The sequence below is a fragment of the Anopheles bellator genome, chromosome 1 (assembly GCF_943735745.2).
Source record: "Anopheles bellator chromosome 1, idAnoBellAS_SP24_06.2, whole genome shotgun sequence".
NCBI lineage: Eukaryota > Metazoa > Arthropoda > Insecta > Diptera > Culicidae > Anopheles > Anopheles bellator.
The window spans coordinates 42,812,144-42,824,955 of record NC_071285.1 but is presented as its reverse complement, the minus strand read 5'-3'; the positions used below and the strand labels follow the sequence as shown (position 1 = coordinate 42,824,955).

Genomic DNA, 12,812 nt, shown 5'->3' with positions numbered 1-12,812 from the left:
TTTCATTTTACTATTCGCAATGTGTGTAATGTATTTTGTCGGCGTTTATGCTTCGCCATGTCAGTTCACGTGTAATCACCGCCATTGTGTTTTGTCTTTGCCTTAACGAAAGCGTAGCTCTATTTGCAAACAGTTTGCTCCCTTTTTGTGACCTTGTACCCTTCTTGATCGTCCGCCTTCCAAACTCTACGATAGAGTACGTGAAAGAAATTGGTTTTGTAGAAACTATAGACGTGCAACATTTGAGGAGCAACACTCACTGATCTTGATAAACCGAAGGTATAGAGAGAGAGAAAGAGAGAAAGATGCCTATGCCTTATATCGCGCAACTTGCCACACCAAAATGTTAGTTCAGTTAGCTTGGAGAAGAAAGTTCAGCAACTTTTGTGAGAATGGACTAAGCGATTGGTTTTGTATTTGATTTTCTTGGAAAAGCAAATGCTTTGGCTCCTTCAGCCCGTTTGTCTACTCTATTTATCTATCTTTCTTTCTTGCTGTACTATAAATATATAGTTTTGGTTTGTTTTTTTTTGTCCCTTCATACAAACACCCTTTAGCACGCGTGGTTTGCCCCTTCTTGCCTATCTGCTGCCCAGACTGGCCAAAATCCGTCACCTTTCTCTAGCAGTATTTACAGGAAACTGAAAAAGGATGATCGTAAACACTCCGAGCAAACGGCAGCCCGAGAGGACATCCGTTGTCGAAGATTTCCCACCAAACCCACCCCTCTGTCGCTGCTTTGCAGAGTTTCCGGAAGCTACGTTTGCAAAAGATACAAACGGTGCCAGATGCGGAAAGCAAAAAGTGATTACAAAACGACGATAGAAAAGGTGTCACTATAGAAACGGCCTATCGGTTGGCGTGCGTGGGGCGTGTGCGGTTCTACGGGTCGGCAGGTGGATCCTTAACTTAACCAACAGAAGATGGACATGAACATATTCATAGGCATAGGGGGGTGTGGTACAAAATCTCGGGAAGGAAGCACGTAGAAACCATTCGGAACCACACTAGCCAGCCGAACCAGAACGTGTGTTCCAGGAACGGTGGCGATCGCTAATCGTCGCCTGTTCTAACATTTATTCTCTTTGGTTGCTCTGGGTTTGCTTAACCTACGGGTTTGCCGGACTCATCAAAATGCATATCGCTCAAACGAAGCTAATGGCTTCTAATGGTGAGCACCCAACAGTGCGTGTCGAAGTTTAGCACCAACGCGTGTCGATCGGAACGAAAGTCTAATGCTTGGTTAGGGAAACATAAGGCAATAAGCGATAACTGAACGCCACGTTGGAAGTCTTCTCCAAGGTGATAGCCTGCGGTGCGGTGTTGAGCGTGAACTTAGACGGGGATTTGCCCGGCTCAGCCTTTGGGCGCACGCAGTTTAGTCTATGTAGATGTCTTCTATCGGATATGCCGTTTCAATGAACTTCTGGTAGAATCTCTGGAAAGCTCGACTGGAAGCGCGAAAAAAGATAGTTAAATGGACCATCTACCTTCTGCTCGGCACTCGGCTTACCCGACAGCCTCCGCGACGGGTCGGGTCGACTCCGTACCCTGGAAAACGTGACACGCGAATCGCTGCACCGTCGGATGCTTCGTGATGAAGCCGATGTAGCGGTGGTCTCGCGGGTGGAACGCACAGAACGAGACGTTCTTCAGCGAGTAGAAGTAGTCTATGCACGGCCCCTTCGTTTTCTTGTTCTGCGGAAGAAACGATGTGATAAGTAAGGGTATGTTCTCCTGTTACCCAACATCCGCGAAACAGCGCACGCTCCGTAACGCACCCTCGATCGGTCGACCATGCGCAGGCCTTGGTCGGAGATCTCCAGTATGCAGGGTTGTGCCTTCGGTGACTCGCTGGTCCCGGTGCCGACGATCTTCCGCACCGCCTGACAAACCACGCCCGTGCCCTTGTGGGCCATCGTTTCCACCGAGCCAAGGTACCCGAGCAGGTACCGTTCGCGCTTCATCTCGACCGAGGTGGGATCGAAGTCGTTGTAGTCCAGATCGACGGCGTACGCCGACGGGAAGATGCCCTGGCGTCCGGTGCGCAGGTTCACACCCTCGCACCACAGATCTTCCGCCTCCTTCTGCACGTACACCGGATCTCCGATCTCGATCTCGATCTCGTCGTGATGGCGCGGAATGAACTTGTGGAGCGCTCGGTGGGTCGCCTCCAGCATCTCCAGCTGGCTGAACGGCACGCCACCATACGGCGGTGGGAACGGTGACGTAACCGGGGACGCGGCCTGCGGGACCGGTGGGGACATGCTCTTGTAGTCGTTCGGTGAGTGTGCCGTGCTGTGCCCACTGTCCACATCGCCCAGGCTCGCCAACCGCTCCGAGTCGGGGCTGGAGTCTTCGTCCAGCAGATAGCTGCACTTCAGGGCGAGCAGTGAACTCTGCTTGAAGAAGCTGCCCGCGTGTCCGGTCGGGTGCTGTGACTGACCATAGGGATTGCTGCCGAGCACCTTCCGGCTACTGGCGCTCAGCTCGTCCGCCAGTGACGTCTGCCCGTTGAGTAGCTGCAAAACGGAAGCTGCGGGGAAAGAAAATCCAGGATTAGTGCTCCCCGTTCGTGAGTTGGCCACAAAACGTGTTAGGTTACATTTACGATTTTTCGGTATCTCCGGTAGCTTGCGGCGCCTTCTCTCCACCTGTCCCGGGATCCACGGTAGTGAACTGGTCCGTGCCAGCTGCGCACTGCTTCCGGTGGCGCCGGACGTATGGAGCGAAGCTCCACCAACTCCTCCCGATGGCGGGTCACCCCCCGCGGGCTCTTGTTGTACGTCCACCGAACTCACCGAAGGATGACCGTGCGTCGTCACGGAGAGCAAACTGTCCGGTCCCGAACCGCCAGTGGACTGATGCTCTGGGTAGTCATCGATCAAACCGCAGGCTCCGATCGATGGCTTTCCGGTGGTGGTGCGCAGCCCATCGCCGATTTCGTCGTCCTCGCCCGTACTGCTGCTGCTGCTGATGGTGCTGATCGTCTGGATGATCTGCTGCGTCTTGCTCGGTGTCCCCTTCGGCACTGGGTTCATCGGCTCGCTTGCCGGTGTCGGACCGCAGTCGTCATCCTCGTGGTCGGAACCATCGGAGCTCTTCGACGATGGGCTATCCTCCAGGTCCAGATCGACATCGCCCACCAACCTGCCGAGAAACCGGGCGTAATTAGTTTAGTTTTCAATTCGGCCAATTATTAGCAGATATAGCGCCAGCCAGACATCTCTCTGCTGGCCACTGCGCCATCGCAGAGATCGCACCACACGGCAATCGAGGTGGAAAATTTGATAAAAAGCGAGCAAATTAAAAACATCGCACGCTCTCCGTCGTCTCTCCTTCTGTTGTTTGACCCACTTCCATTCGCTCTGGGTGACCAACTGTCCGCGTGTTGGTGCCAGCATCACAGCCCGCCGGACACTGGAATTTTGTCCAGGTCTTGAGTTGAATATTGATCCGTCCGGTATCTTCTGCGGGTGACATCATTTCGGGTTCCGCCTTCAGCTCAGTCACAAAAGAGCCCGCGAAAAGGGAACCGCTTCGTTGGTTCCTTGAGCAAACCTTGCTCATCGCGGATGTGAAGCTAGTTCCGACGTCCCCACGAAGCGTAAATCAGACGCCGGTGGCGTAAAACGGTATTAGAAAACTGTATTTCTCCGTGCCGAGCGTCGAAAGAAATTCGATTAATTTTATCGTACCCCGTGATTAAGTGCCGCCGGGAAGTATTCAGCGGAGTGGAGCCGGCTTCGAGCACGGTTCCGGCGGTTCGCGGCTCTCTGTTGGTCAATATTTTATTACTCTCCGCCGGTCGGTGGCCTTCAGGAATAACAATCCATCCACGATCTGCGCTTCAGGACTCGGGAAATTTGATCGATTTATACTGCTTCGCGGTATTTATCGTTTTGCACTAAAACGTTTCGATCGGTTTCAACTGTTTAGATTTATAACAGGTCTAAGGTTCGTGCTCTATTTGCAGTCTCAAAGCAATTGGAACAAACAAGGGATCACAAAGGCGTCAGAATTTTCTTTAAGTAAAAAATAATTCAAAACCCCAAATGCGATGCTGAATGAGCTCCAAATAGTTCTCAAGTAACAAGGAGATAGAAGCATCTTCCCTTAAATATGTAATGAACCTTCTTGGAATTATTCATTCCCATGAAGTGCTGGCCACACTCGACCCGGACCTGAATGCATTAAACAGCAATCAGAAAGAGTGGGCAACGCTCTGCTCCGTGACCTACTCACGCTTTGGTGGCATTCACTGCCAGTGACTCACATCAGGACACAACATATCCTGGAGCACTCCGAGCGTGTTTAATTATAACGAGAAATGCCGGGCAAATACGCTCTTCGTAGAACCTTCTCCCAACGAACTGCTAGTGTCCTTCCATTCCCGCGCAGCAAAAAGACACCAGGCAGCGACAGACTACGGGTGTTAATGGAAAAGGAAGTCCCCTTCTGTTGCGCCACTTCCGGTTCGGAACGGTCCGCCGTGGCCGCCGGGCAACAATGCGCCGCACGTCAAAGCCCGGCCCGGCGTTATTCATCGCCTCCGGGAACGGCAAAGGCGTGAGCCCAGGATCTAGCACGGGAAGGTTGTCCCCGCACTCCACCGATGTAAGGATGCTCTCCGGATACGGATGGCTCTTTTATGGTGACACCTTTTCCATCTCCACCGACACCATTCGCAGGCGAAGCGCGCACTATTTTTAAACCTCTTCCATAAATCACTTTCGCCGTTCGGTGTGGGACCGCTCGTTTCACGTTTATTCATCTCCTGCGCCTTTTTTGTTCGGCGTTGGCATACTGTTAGCTTTCTCCCAAGGTTAGAAGGGATGCTGAATAGGATTTCCACCTTTCGGGGTTCCTTCTTATAGCACGTCACGTACACGTCGATGACGGTCGGAAAATACGGAAACGATTCGAGCACGAAACACAGCGGGGAACACACCTCTGCTGTTGTTGTTGTTGTTGTACCCATTTCCACTTTGGCACGGCACGCAAATAATACGCAAATCTCGGGTGCCGTCTCGCTCTCGCACGGGCACCAGTTATACGGTAGCGCAGGATCGGAGGCTTTTCTTTTGGAGGCTACTTGGGCGCCTCGGTGCCCTTTTACATGCCCCATACGCATCGGCAAGGATGATGACATGTCGTGAGAAGAATTTAGTAGCGCTCGATTGATTTTCGTTAATGAATCAGCACGCCTTGTGGCGATCCGGAACAACACCGTATTCTTGTGATTTTCCATTGGAACCGAAACAAACATACACAGTCACCACGCAAACATCGGAAAACGGACTTACGAGTAGAACGGTGCCGGAGCCTTGCGGAACGTTGGCAACGCGTCCAGATTCTGGCGGAGCTCCTCGAACTCCGTGTCGGCCATTGTTGCGCTATCGCACACAGGAGCGGATGTGGCTCTGGTGCCCAGGGGTGGTTGCTGCGTCGTTGGATGTGAAAGCCTTACGCGCTTCACTGGGTTCACTTCCGCTAAGTATCCTTTCACTGCACTTTTCCCAGCAAACGGCTGGTGGGGTGGTGGTTGGTCATTTCAACGCCAACCCATGTGGTCTGGCTTCTTGGCCTTAGCAAACACACACGCACGCACACACAGTCACATGATTTTCACACGACACGCAACCCCTCCAGCAGGGAAAACCTTCGGGTGGAGCCTTCTCGGCGGTGGCTTCGATTTCTGAATCGGCGACACGTATGGCTGCCCAGGCAAGGATCTTTGAATCGGTGCTTCTACCGGGAACTCCGAGGTTTTCGCAATTCACACCACAAAGCCACCACTCGGTGGAGCACTGCGCGAGGATGTGCACACCGTCCTTGCTCCACGTAACACAAACGGCGAGCGGCGGTCTCTGGCTCTCTCTGGCGCCGCGACGACCGTTTGACGTTTACGGCCACGGCGCAGAGCACAACACTCTTCCGTCGAGGACGACGAGGAAGCCAACACGGTTAATCGGAGAGCCAGGATAACGGCACACACGGGCTCCCGTATAAACCGTGTCGAGCCAGGGCGTCTCTCTGTCTCTCTCCGGCCGGGTTTCCTAAGTATTGATCCGCGAGGTATCCGTTCAGCGATAGGGGAAGCACCACACGAGGGCCGACATGCGCACTACGGAACATTACGGTAGTCCTGAAGGCTGGCCGCAGCGCACGGTAACCCGTACGGCTTCACACGTAACTTGTGGTTTTATAGGCAGCGTTTATAGCAATGATTTGAAAATGGAAATCTTTCGATGGTAACGGTCGTGGAGCGACGGTTTATTGATTAACAAGGGTTAACTTTCTGGGAGGAAATGTCGTGTTCCAAGACACTTTTTGGAATGGATTCAATTAATTGAGTCTTATATAAATAAATTAAATAGTCAATAGTAACACTACTAAGTATATCTGTTTGAAATGTCGTTTATAAATTAAGTTTGCACAAAAAAGAATTATCCTATAGCGAGAAATGTAAGAGGAGCGCGTACTTCGGGCAGCCTCTTTAAAGTTCGGCCCGTCCGATTATGTTTCTGATGGATTTAGTTTTGCTGCTAGAACTTCGGTACCTTCGCCGGTTGCATCGGTGAATTCTTAATCATTGGCTAAAGTTTTCAGTGCTGCCTTTAGAAATTATATTTTTCGTTTTTGATTCCTTACCATTCTGTGAAATGAGTAGCGGGAATTTGGTATCATTCACAACAATGTTCTTATGAACGATGCAAAACAAATCTTTAACGTTCATCTCTGTTGGACGTTACTGATTACTTGTAAATATCCTTTTTCGGCTTTTCTCATAAAATGTTTACGGTTCGCGATGGTCTACGACTTTCACATGAGTACCGTAAATAGTGTCGGACCTGTTGATGCCCTAAAACATTAACCTTAGCGGTCTACATCGTTAATGAACCATCCAAAACGGTACTGCCAAGTCCTTGCCAACAGTACGCCTTTACCCAACCGACTGCAGATCCTGAAAGTCATCAATCAGAGCGGCTAGCGCCCAGTCCCTGCGCTAGCTTCATTCATCGTTTGATGCCAGTTCCCTGAGCCCCACCAGGGCGTCCTTTCGCTCCCACCGGGGGGCCCGTTGATGAATAAATTCATGAATTGCACGGTGGCCATTCCCGCCGCAAAGAGCCGAGAAAACGTTTGATTAAGTGAATCGATGCCGGAAAAGACCGACCGACTGTTCTTCTTCGTTGGACGGTTTCCCTGAACCGAGGGAATAATCGATCGATTGCAACCGAACTACCGCGCGAGGATCGCTGTTCCGAGGCCGCCATCCCGTCGATGGCATCCTGAACAAACAGCCATCGGAATCGAAATCACAGCAAAATCAAGGTTGTCTCACTCGTCCAACCAACTCTGACTGACACTTGTGGCGGGTGCTACAGCGTTCCGATTTTATCTCCCCCGGAGCACCCGCAGGATGTAAGTATCCTTCGTTTCTCGGTTTTTTTCTTTCGTTTCGCTGCGCGCCACTGCCCACGCCACGTGAAGGCAGCAACAAGTGGGGCACGCTTTCGCCACATCACTATCATTATCCGCCTGGTAGAGACCCGCCGGGAAAACCCCTTTCCCCGGGTTCTTCTTCGAAGGAAGGATCCAAAGGGCCGACGACGATGGCGACGCTTCAAAGGCAAGCGCCAGGTTCTTCGCTTCCGCGGCAGCGGATGACTTTTACCTTTCGCCTTTGGCACAAATCAAACACTCCTCGGTCGGTTGGTTGGCGGAAGAGTGAGGTGCTTCCGTCGGAACCCGCTCTCCAGTCGATGGCTCTCCTCCGGCTTCCGGGGAGATGAGGGTCACTCGTTTGGTAACCGGCACCCGTTGGCTGCGAAGCGAAGAGAGGGCAAACGGTGCCAAGCCACGGAACAAATACTGATTTTATACAGAACGGAGTTAATAGATAAACACTTGGCCGTGGCTTCGCTCCGGTCTTATCCCGGACTACGAGGCGACCGAGTCGCTTCCTTCCACCGTGGCGTTCCTTTGTTGCGGGGGTTTTCTATGCATCAGGAGTGGATTGGCCCAAAAAAGGATGCTTTTAATTTCACATCCCATGGCGCAGTGGGTCGTGGTGCTAAAAATAGACTCAAGTTCTTCTTCGACCGCTCCAAACACACTGCTGGACGGTTCCTGAAAACCACCGAAATGGCCGGTACGGCCATAAAACAAACGATTTAAATTGTGGCACATCAAACGGGCAGGCTGGGGTAGAGTTGTTTATCGTCAAAGGGGCCACGGGGATCCCGAGAATCCGGCGAACCATCCACATCATCATCATGGACCGTTAGTGCTGACTTCGTTGACGACAGCCAGCATAAAAGTGCGAGGACGACGGTAAAGTTTAGATTATTCCTGACATTATCGTGATTCAGCCAATCGAGAGCGAAATTTTCTTAAGGACGACGACGGCGATGACGAAAGAACACCGAACCCGGACGGACCCGGAGTGTGTCCGGCGGAACGGGGAAGGATCGTGTGCGCGCGTGTGTAGCAAAGGAAACGATTTTATGCTGGTATGGGCACGAACGTTTGCCCACTCCGCCGGTGGATGGGCCAAAGCGAAGACGCCTCAGAATGAATGGGAGGACTCCAGACTCCAGAATACATTACCAGTTCTAGTGGTGGGGCGTGTGTTTGCCGAGTGGTGCTCCCTCTTCGACCCGTCCCGCCATTGCCACCTGTTGCCGATCCGGAGTGGTGCTGGTATAAAAGGGCCATCGTCGACCGGGGAGGCCATCAGACGAATCCGGTGCTTCGTGCGTGTCACTCTCGGTCGGTCGTGCATTTTCGTGCAGTGCCCGTGTGTGTCCGATTAATTCCGAAATTTGTGCAAAACCATTCGAGCCCGAGCATGAGTGGGTCCGGCAAAGGATTACTGGGATTATGGCTGTACCACAGCGGCGACCAAGAGTGGGCCGTCAAAGAGGGCAGTCCGCTGCACCGGCGGAAGGAATTTGCTGTAACTATCGGCACCGACAGATTGGTGGATTATGGCCCGCATAATGGGGTGTTGTGGTGGAGCCAAAACCGGACAGGATATTTGTGGTGCCAAGAGTAGTCATCGGAAAATTGACTCCCGTTTCCGGTTTTGTCCCACCTAAAGTGCCGTTTTGTTCAGGTTTTGTTTATGGACTAGTTACTAGAACCCAAAACCGTTGTTTGCGATGGAGAAATTTACGAAACTTTTAGTGTGTGCTATTTTGTAGTTAAATGTAGGATTTTTTTTGATAGATCCTTGAAGATCGATTCAAAATTGGAGAAAAATTAATAGTGATAGTTATTTAAAGGGTCTCGATTTTTTGTTTGAATGGACAAGTCTTGGAATGTACAAGTCTTATTTTATGGTTCAGAGAACATTTACCGTCGTGTAATGGTTGTTTGCGATGATTGGTTTGTTTTAAACTTAATGGTCCGAAAGAACTGGAACTTCTATGGAAAATCCCAGTTACGTGCATTTCGGCTTTTTCAATCGTTGGTTATAATATTTTCACTCTAGAAAATCGACACAGATTTCTACTGTGAAGGTCATCTTTTAAATTATGCGAAAACCTTTACATAATTTAAAGGCTTTTCTTGTGAATCTGCGCAATGAAAAACATTTTTAAGGTAAACGTGAAAGATCTGCAAACTTTTTCAAATCGTTGGATTTGGTTCAGTTGGGAAGAGTCTGAGCAAGGGAAGAATGTTATAAAATATAACAACCGGTTCGTAACTCATTTTGACGCGCAGAGATTTGTTGGTGGAAAATTAAAGTGTTTTTTATTACCCGATTAACTTTAAGATCGTGAAAAGTGCTTCAAATGGCTCGACTATAATTTTTGCCTCATGATTTATGTTTTCGAAACATTGCAATATCGTTTCTTCAACACTTTTAAAAACTCTATCTGTTGTGGCTTATTTTTGAACTAACGGCACGAATAAAGTGTCTGTTTTAGTCTCCTATTTATCTGTAGAAAGTGTTGCACTTTTATCGCTGGTTCGCTTATCCCATGCACGTTGTTTCAGAAAACGGTCGACCACAGCAACGGCAACGAGCGCTCTGGTTCCGACCGGACGTCGATCATTTTCACGCTCAAGAACCAAATCGGTGGCCTGGCGGGTGCGCTGCGTGTGTTCCAGGAGCTCGGCATTAACGTGTTACACGTGGAGCTGAATAAGAGCGGTGAGGCCGGTGACCATGCCGACGTCCTGGTGGACATCGAGTGTGACGCAAACCGGCTGGAGCAAGTTTTGCGACTTTTGAAGCGCGAGGTCCAGTCGGTGAACTATGCGGCCCAGGTTAGCAACGACGGTCCGCCGCCGACGCCACTGTCCGCCTGTGGAAGCTTCGGTAAGTGGCCTGTTGGGTCCTCTTCGGGTTGGGCCAAGAAGATAGTCAGATCGTATGTCCTGTTTGTTGCCCGTCCAGATTTCGGCGAAATGCACTGGTTCCCGAGGAAGATCTCAGACCTGGACCGGGCTCAGAACGTGCTGATGTATGGCAGCGAGCTCGACGCCGACCATCCAGGATTTAAGGACCCGGTCTATCGGAAGCGCCGGGAACAGTTTTCGGCCATCGCCACCTCGTACAAGCAGTGAGTCGGATGCAGCTTAGGAGAGGGTTGTCCGCCGGGCTCTAACAGTCTCCTTTTGTCTGTCCTTTTTTGCCCGCCCGCCAGTGGCAATCCCATCCCGAGGGTTCAGTACACGCCGGAGGAGATCAAGACATGGTAAATTTAATTTGTAATCCCAATTTAAACGCTACTTGCCACCGGCACCGTTCGGTTGCCCTGACGTCAGCCTGGAACAGGATATGCTCGGTTTCCGGCTGCCGGGTGCAGCCAATCAATCTGTGCAGGCTAACGAGTGTCCCATTCAAGTGGAGTTAATTGAATCATCCCAAGACTCTCGGGTCTCGAAAAAGGCTCCAACGCCTTCGGAGCCAAAGTTCGAAGGCAAGTGGCAAAGTTCTCGTCCCTCATGTTTGTCTCCGTTCCTTCGCTTGTCGCCCGCCAGGGGGACGGTGTTCCGTGAGTTACACAAACTCTACGTCAAGCACGCCGTTCCGGAGTATCTGGAGAACTGGCCGGAGCTGGTGAAGTACTGTGGCTACCGGGAGGACAACTTACCACAGTTGCAGGATATCAACGTGTTTCTGAAGCGCAAAACCGGCTTCCAGATCCGGCCGGTCGCCGGCTACCTGTCGCCCCGCGACTTCCTGTCCGGCCTCGCGTTCCGGGTGTTCCACTGCACGCAGTACATCCGCCACTCGTCCGACCCGTTCTACACGCCAGAACCGTAAATGGAAACTTCGAACTATACGGACACACTGACGCGTGGTTGGCTTATAATTTGAAGTTTTGTATTTCCAGCGACTGCTGTCACGAGCTGCTCGGCCACATGCCGCTCCTGGCCAACTCGAGCTTCGCCCAGTTCTCGCAGGAGATCGGCCTGGCGTCGCTCGGGGCGTCCGAGGACGACATCAACCGGCTAGCTACGCTCTACTTCTTCACCGTCGAGTTTGGGCTGTGCCGCCAGCAGGACGGGGGTTTCAAGGTGTTCGGGGCCGGCCTGCTGTCGTCGGTGGCCGAACTGCAGCACGCCATCACGACGCCGGCTAAGATTAAGCGGTTTGACCCGGAAGTCACCTGCCAGGAGGAGTGTATCATCACGGCGTACCAAAACGCGTACTACTACACCGACTCGTTCGAGGAGGCGAAGGAAAAAATGAGGTTAGAACCCAAGCGTGGCCACGAATTGTGGGAGCAAAAAGTTCACAAGTTCCGTCTTTCGTAGAGCCTTTGCCGAGAACATTCAACGCCCGTTCGGGGTGCGGTACAACCCGTACACGCAGACGGTGGAGGTCCTGAGCAACGCCAAGAAAATCACGGCCGTCGTCAGCGAACTGCGCGGTGACCTGAGCCTCGTGTCGTCCGCCCTGAAGAAAGTGTCCGCCCTCGACGAGAACCTGGACGTGGAGTCGATCGAAAAGTTGCTCTCGAGTTGCAATTTACACGTGAGCATGCCAACTCCGGGGTCATGGTGCAATAGTTTGCATTATTTTTCGCTTCTTTGAAGGTCGCCGATAAGAGCCCCAACTCGGACGGGTCGGATGGGGCGGACAAACCTACGACACCAAATTCAACATAGATCGGGTATGTTTAATCCGCTACTGTATTCTAACCCATGAAGGTGTGCAAAATGGATAACGATAGGGCAGATTTGTTGAATAGATGTTCCTCGGTGAAACCATACAATGTGAGCACAAAACAATCCGATCCGTTTCGGTTGCTGGTGTATGTTGTAGCCCACTGTTTTGAAACAATAAAATAAAACAATAAAGTATTCAAATTATCTATGAGATTTAACATACACCAAAACTCGTAAAGGCAACAAGCCAACATGTGTATAAATATGAAGTCCAACTAAAACAGAAAATGTCCTGTATCTACATATATATATATAAACTGAGCTTGATGAAATTCAAAACCTGCTTATTTACTGCCTCTGGTGCGCAACAAAGTTCGCCGGGTCAGACAGCTAATTTAATAAGAGAGATTAAGAAGCATGATAACAACGATAATGATAAAAAATCACAAGAAATTTAGCTACTCAACAGATGATGGTAATAATTATTGGCTTTTGTATTCATTTAAAAAAAATCTTTTTAATTTTTTAAAATTGTGTTGAGGATTGATTTTTGATTGAATAAAGTATTTTTTCATTCTCGTTGAAAATTGTGATGATTTATCGTTGTTCGACATTATTATAAGAAATCATACAAACTTTTAATGTATAATTTACAAAAAAAAGATTTTATTCATAGG

The 12,812-nt window shown here is 50.5% G+C and overlaps 2 protein-coding genes across 2 annotated transcripts; one reads left to right on the top strand and one right to left on the bottom strand.

Annotated features, from left to right (window-relative positions):
• Nucleotides 1–694: 694 nt before the first annotated feature.
• On the bottom strand, nucleotides 695–5,843 carry LOC131209076 (JNK-interacting protein 1). Its single transcript, XM_058202059.1, has 5 exons — nucleotides 5,307–5,843; nucleotides 2,606–3,150; nucleotides 1,782–2,536; nucleotides 1,514–1,698; nucleotides 695–1,451 (listed from the first exon to the last, which is right to left on the bottom strand). The coding sequence occupies exons 1-5, from the start codon at nucleotides 5,387–5,389 to the stop codon at nucleotides 1,379–1,381; spliced, it is 1,641 nt and encodes a 546-aa protein (XP_058058042.1). The 5' UTR covers nucleotides 5,390–5,843; the 3' UTR covers nucleotides 695–1,378.
• A 2,956-nt stretch (nucleotides 5,844–8,799) lies between these two features.
• Nucleotides 8,800–12,271, top strand: LOC131206541 (tryptophan 5-hydroxylase 1). Its single transcript, XM_058199123.1, has 8 exons — nucleotides 8,800–8,965; nucleotides 10,012–10,336; nucleotides 10,415–10,580; nucleotides 10,665–10,715; nucleotides 11,002–11,283; nucleotides 11,358–11,717; nucleotides 11,782–12,001; nucleotides 12,064–12,271. The coding sequence occupies exons 1-8, from the start codon at nucleotides 8,858–8,860 to the stop codon at nucleotides 12,133–12,135; spliced, it is 1,584 nt and encodes a 527-aa protein (XP_058055106.1). The 5' UTR covers nucleotides 8,800–8,857; the 3' UTR covers nucleotides 12,136–12,271.
• The last annotated feature ends 541 nt before the right edge of the window (nucleotides 12,272–12,812 follow it).

Coding starts and splice junctions, on each gene's coding strand:
- LOC131209076 (XM_058202059.1), bottom strand. CDS start 5,389: ATGGCCGACACGGAGTTCGAGGAGCTCCGCCAGAATCTGGACGCGTTG. Junction 3,151..5,306: donor GCTCCGGCACCGTTCTACTC/GTAAGTCCGTTT, acceptor GTTTCTCGGCAG/GTTGGTGGGCGATGTCGATC. Junction 1,699..1,781: donor GCATGGTCGACCGATCGAGG/GTGCGTTACGGA, acceptor TTTCTTCCGCAG/AACAAGAAAACGAAGGGGCC.
- LOC131206541 (XM_058199123.1), top strand. CDS start 8,858: ATGAGTGGGTCCGGCAAAGGATTACTGGGATTATGGCTGTACCACAGC. Junction 10,337..10,414: donor GTCCGCCTGTGGAAGCTTCG/GTAAGTGGCCTG, acceptor TTGCCCGTCCAG/ATTTCGGCGAAATGCACTGG. Junction 12,002..12,063: donor TCTCGAGTTGCAATTTACAC/GTGAGCATGCCA, acceptor GCTTCTTTGAAG/GTCGCCGATAAGAGCCCCAA.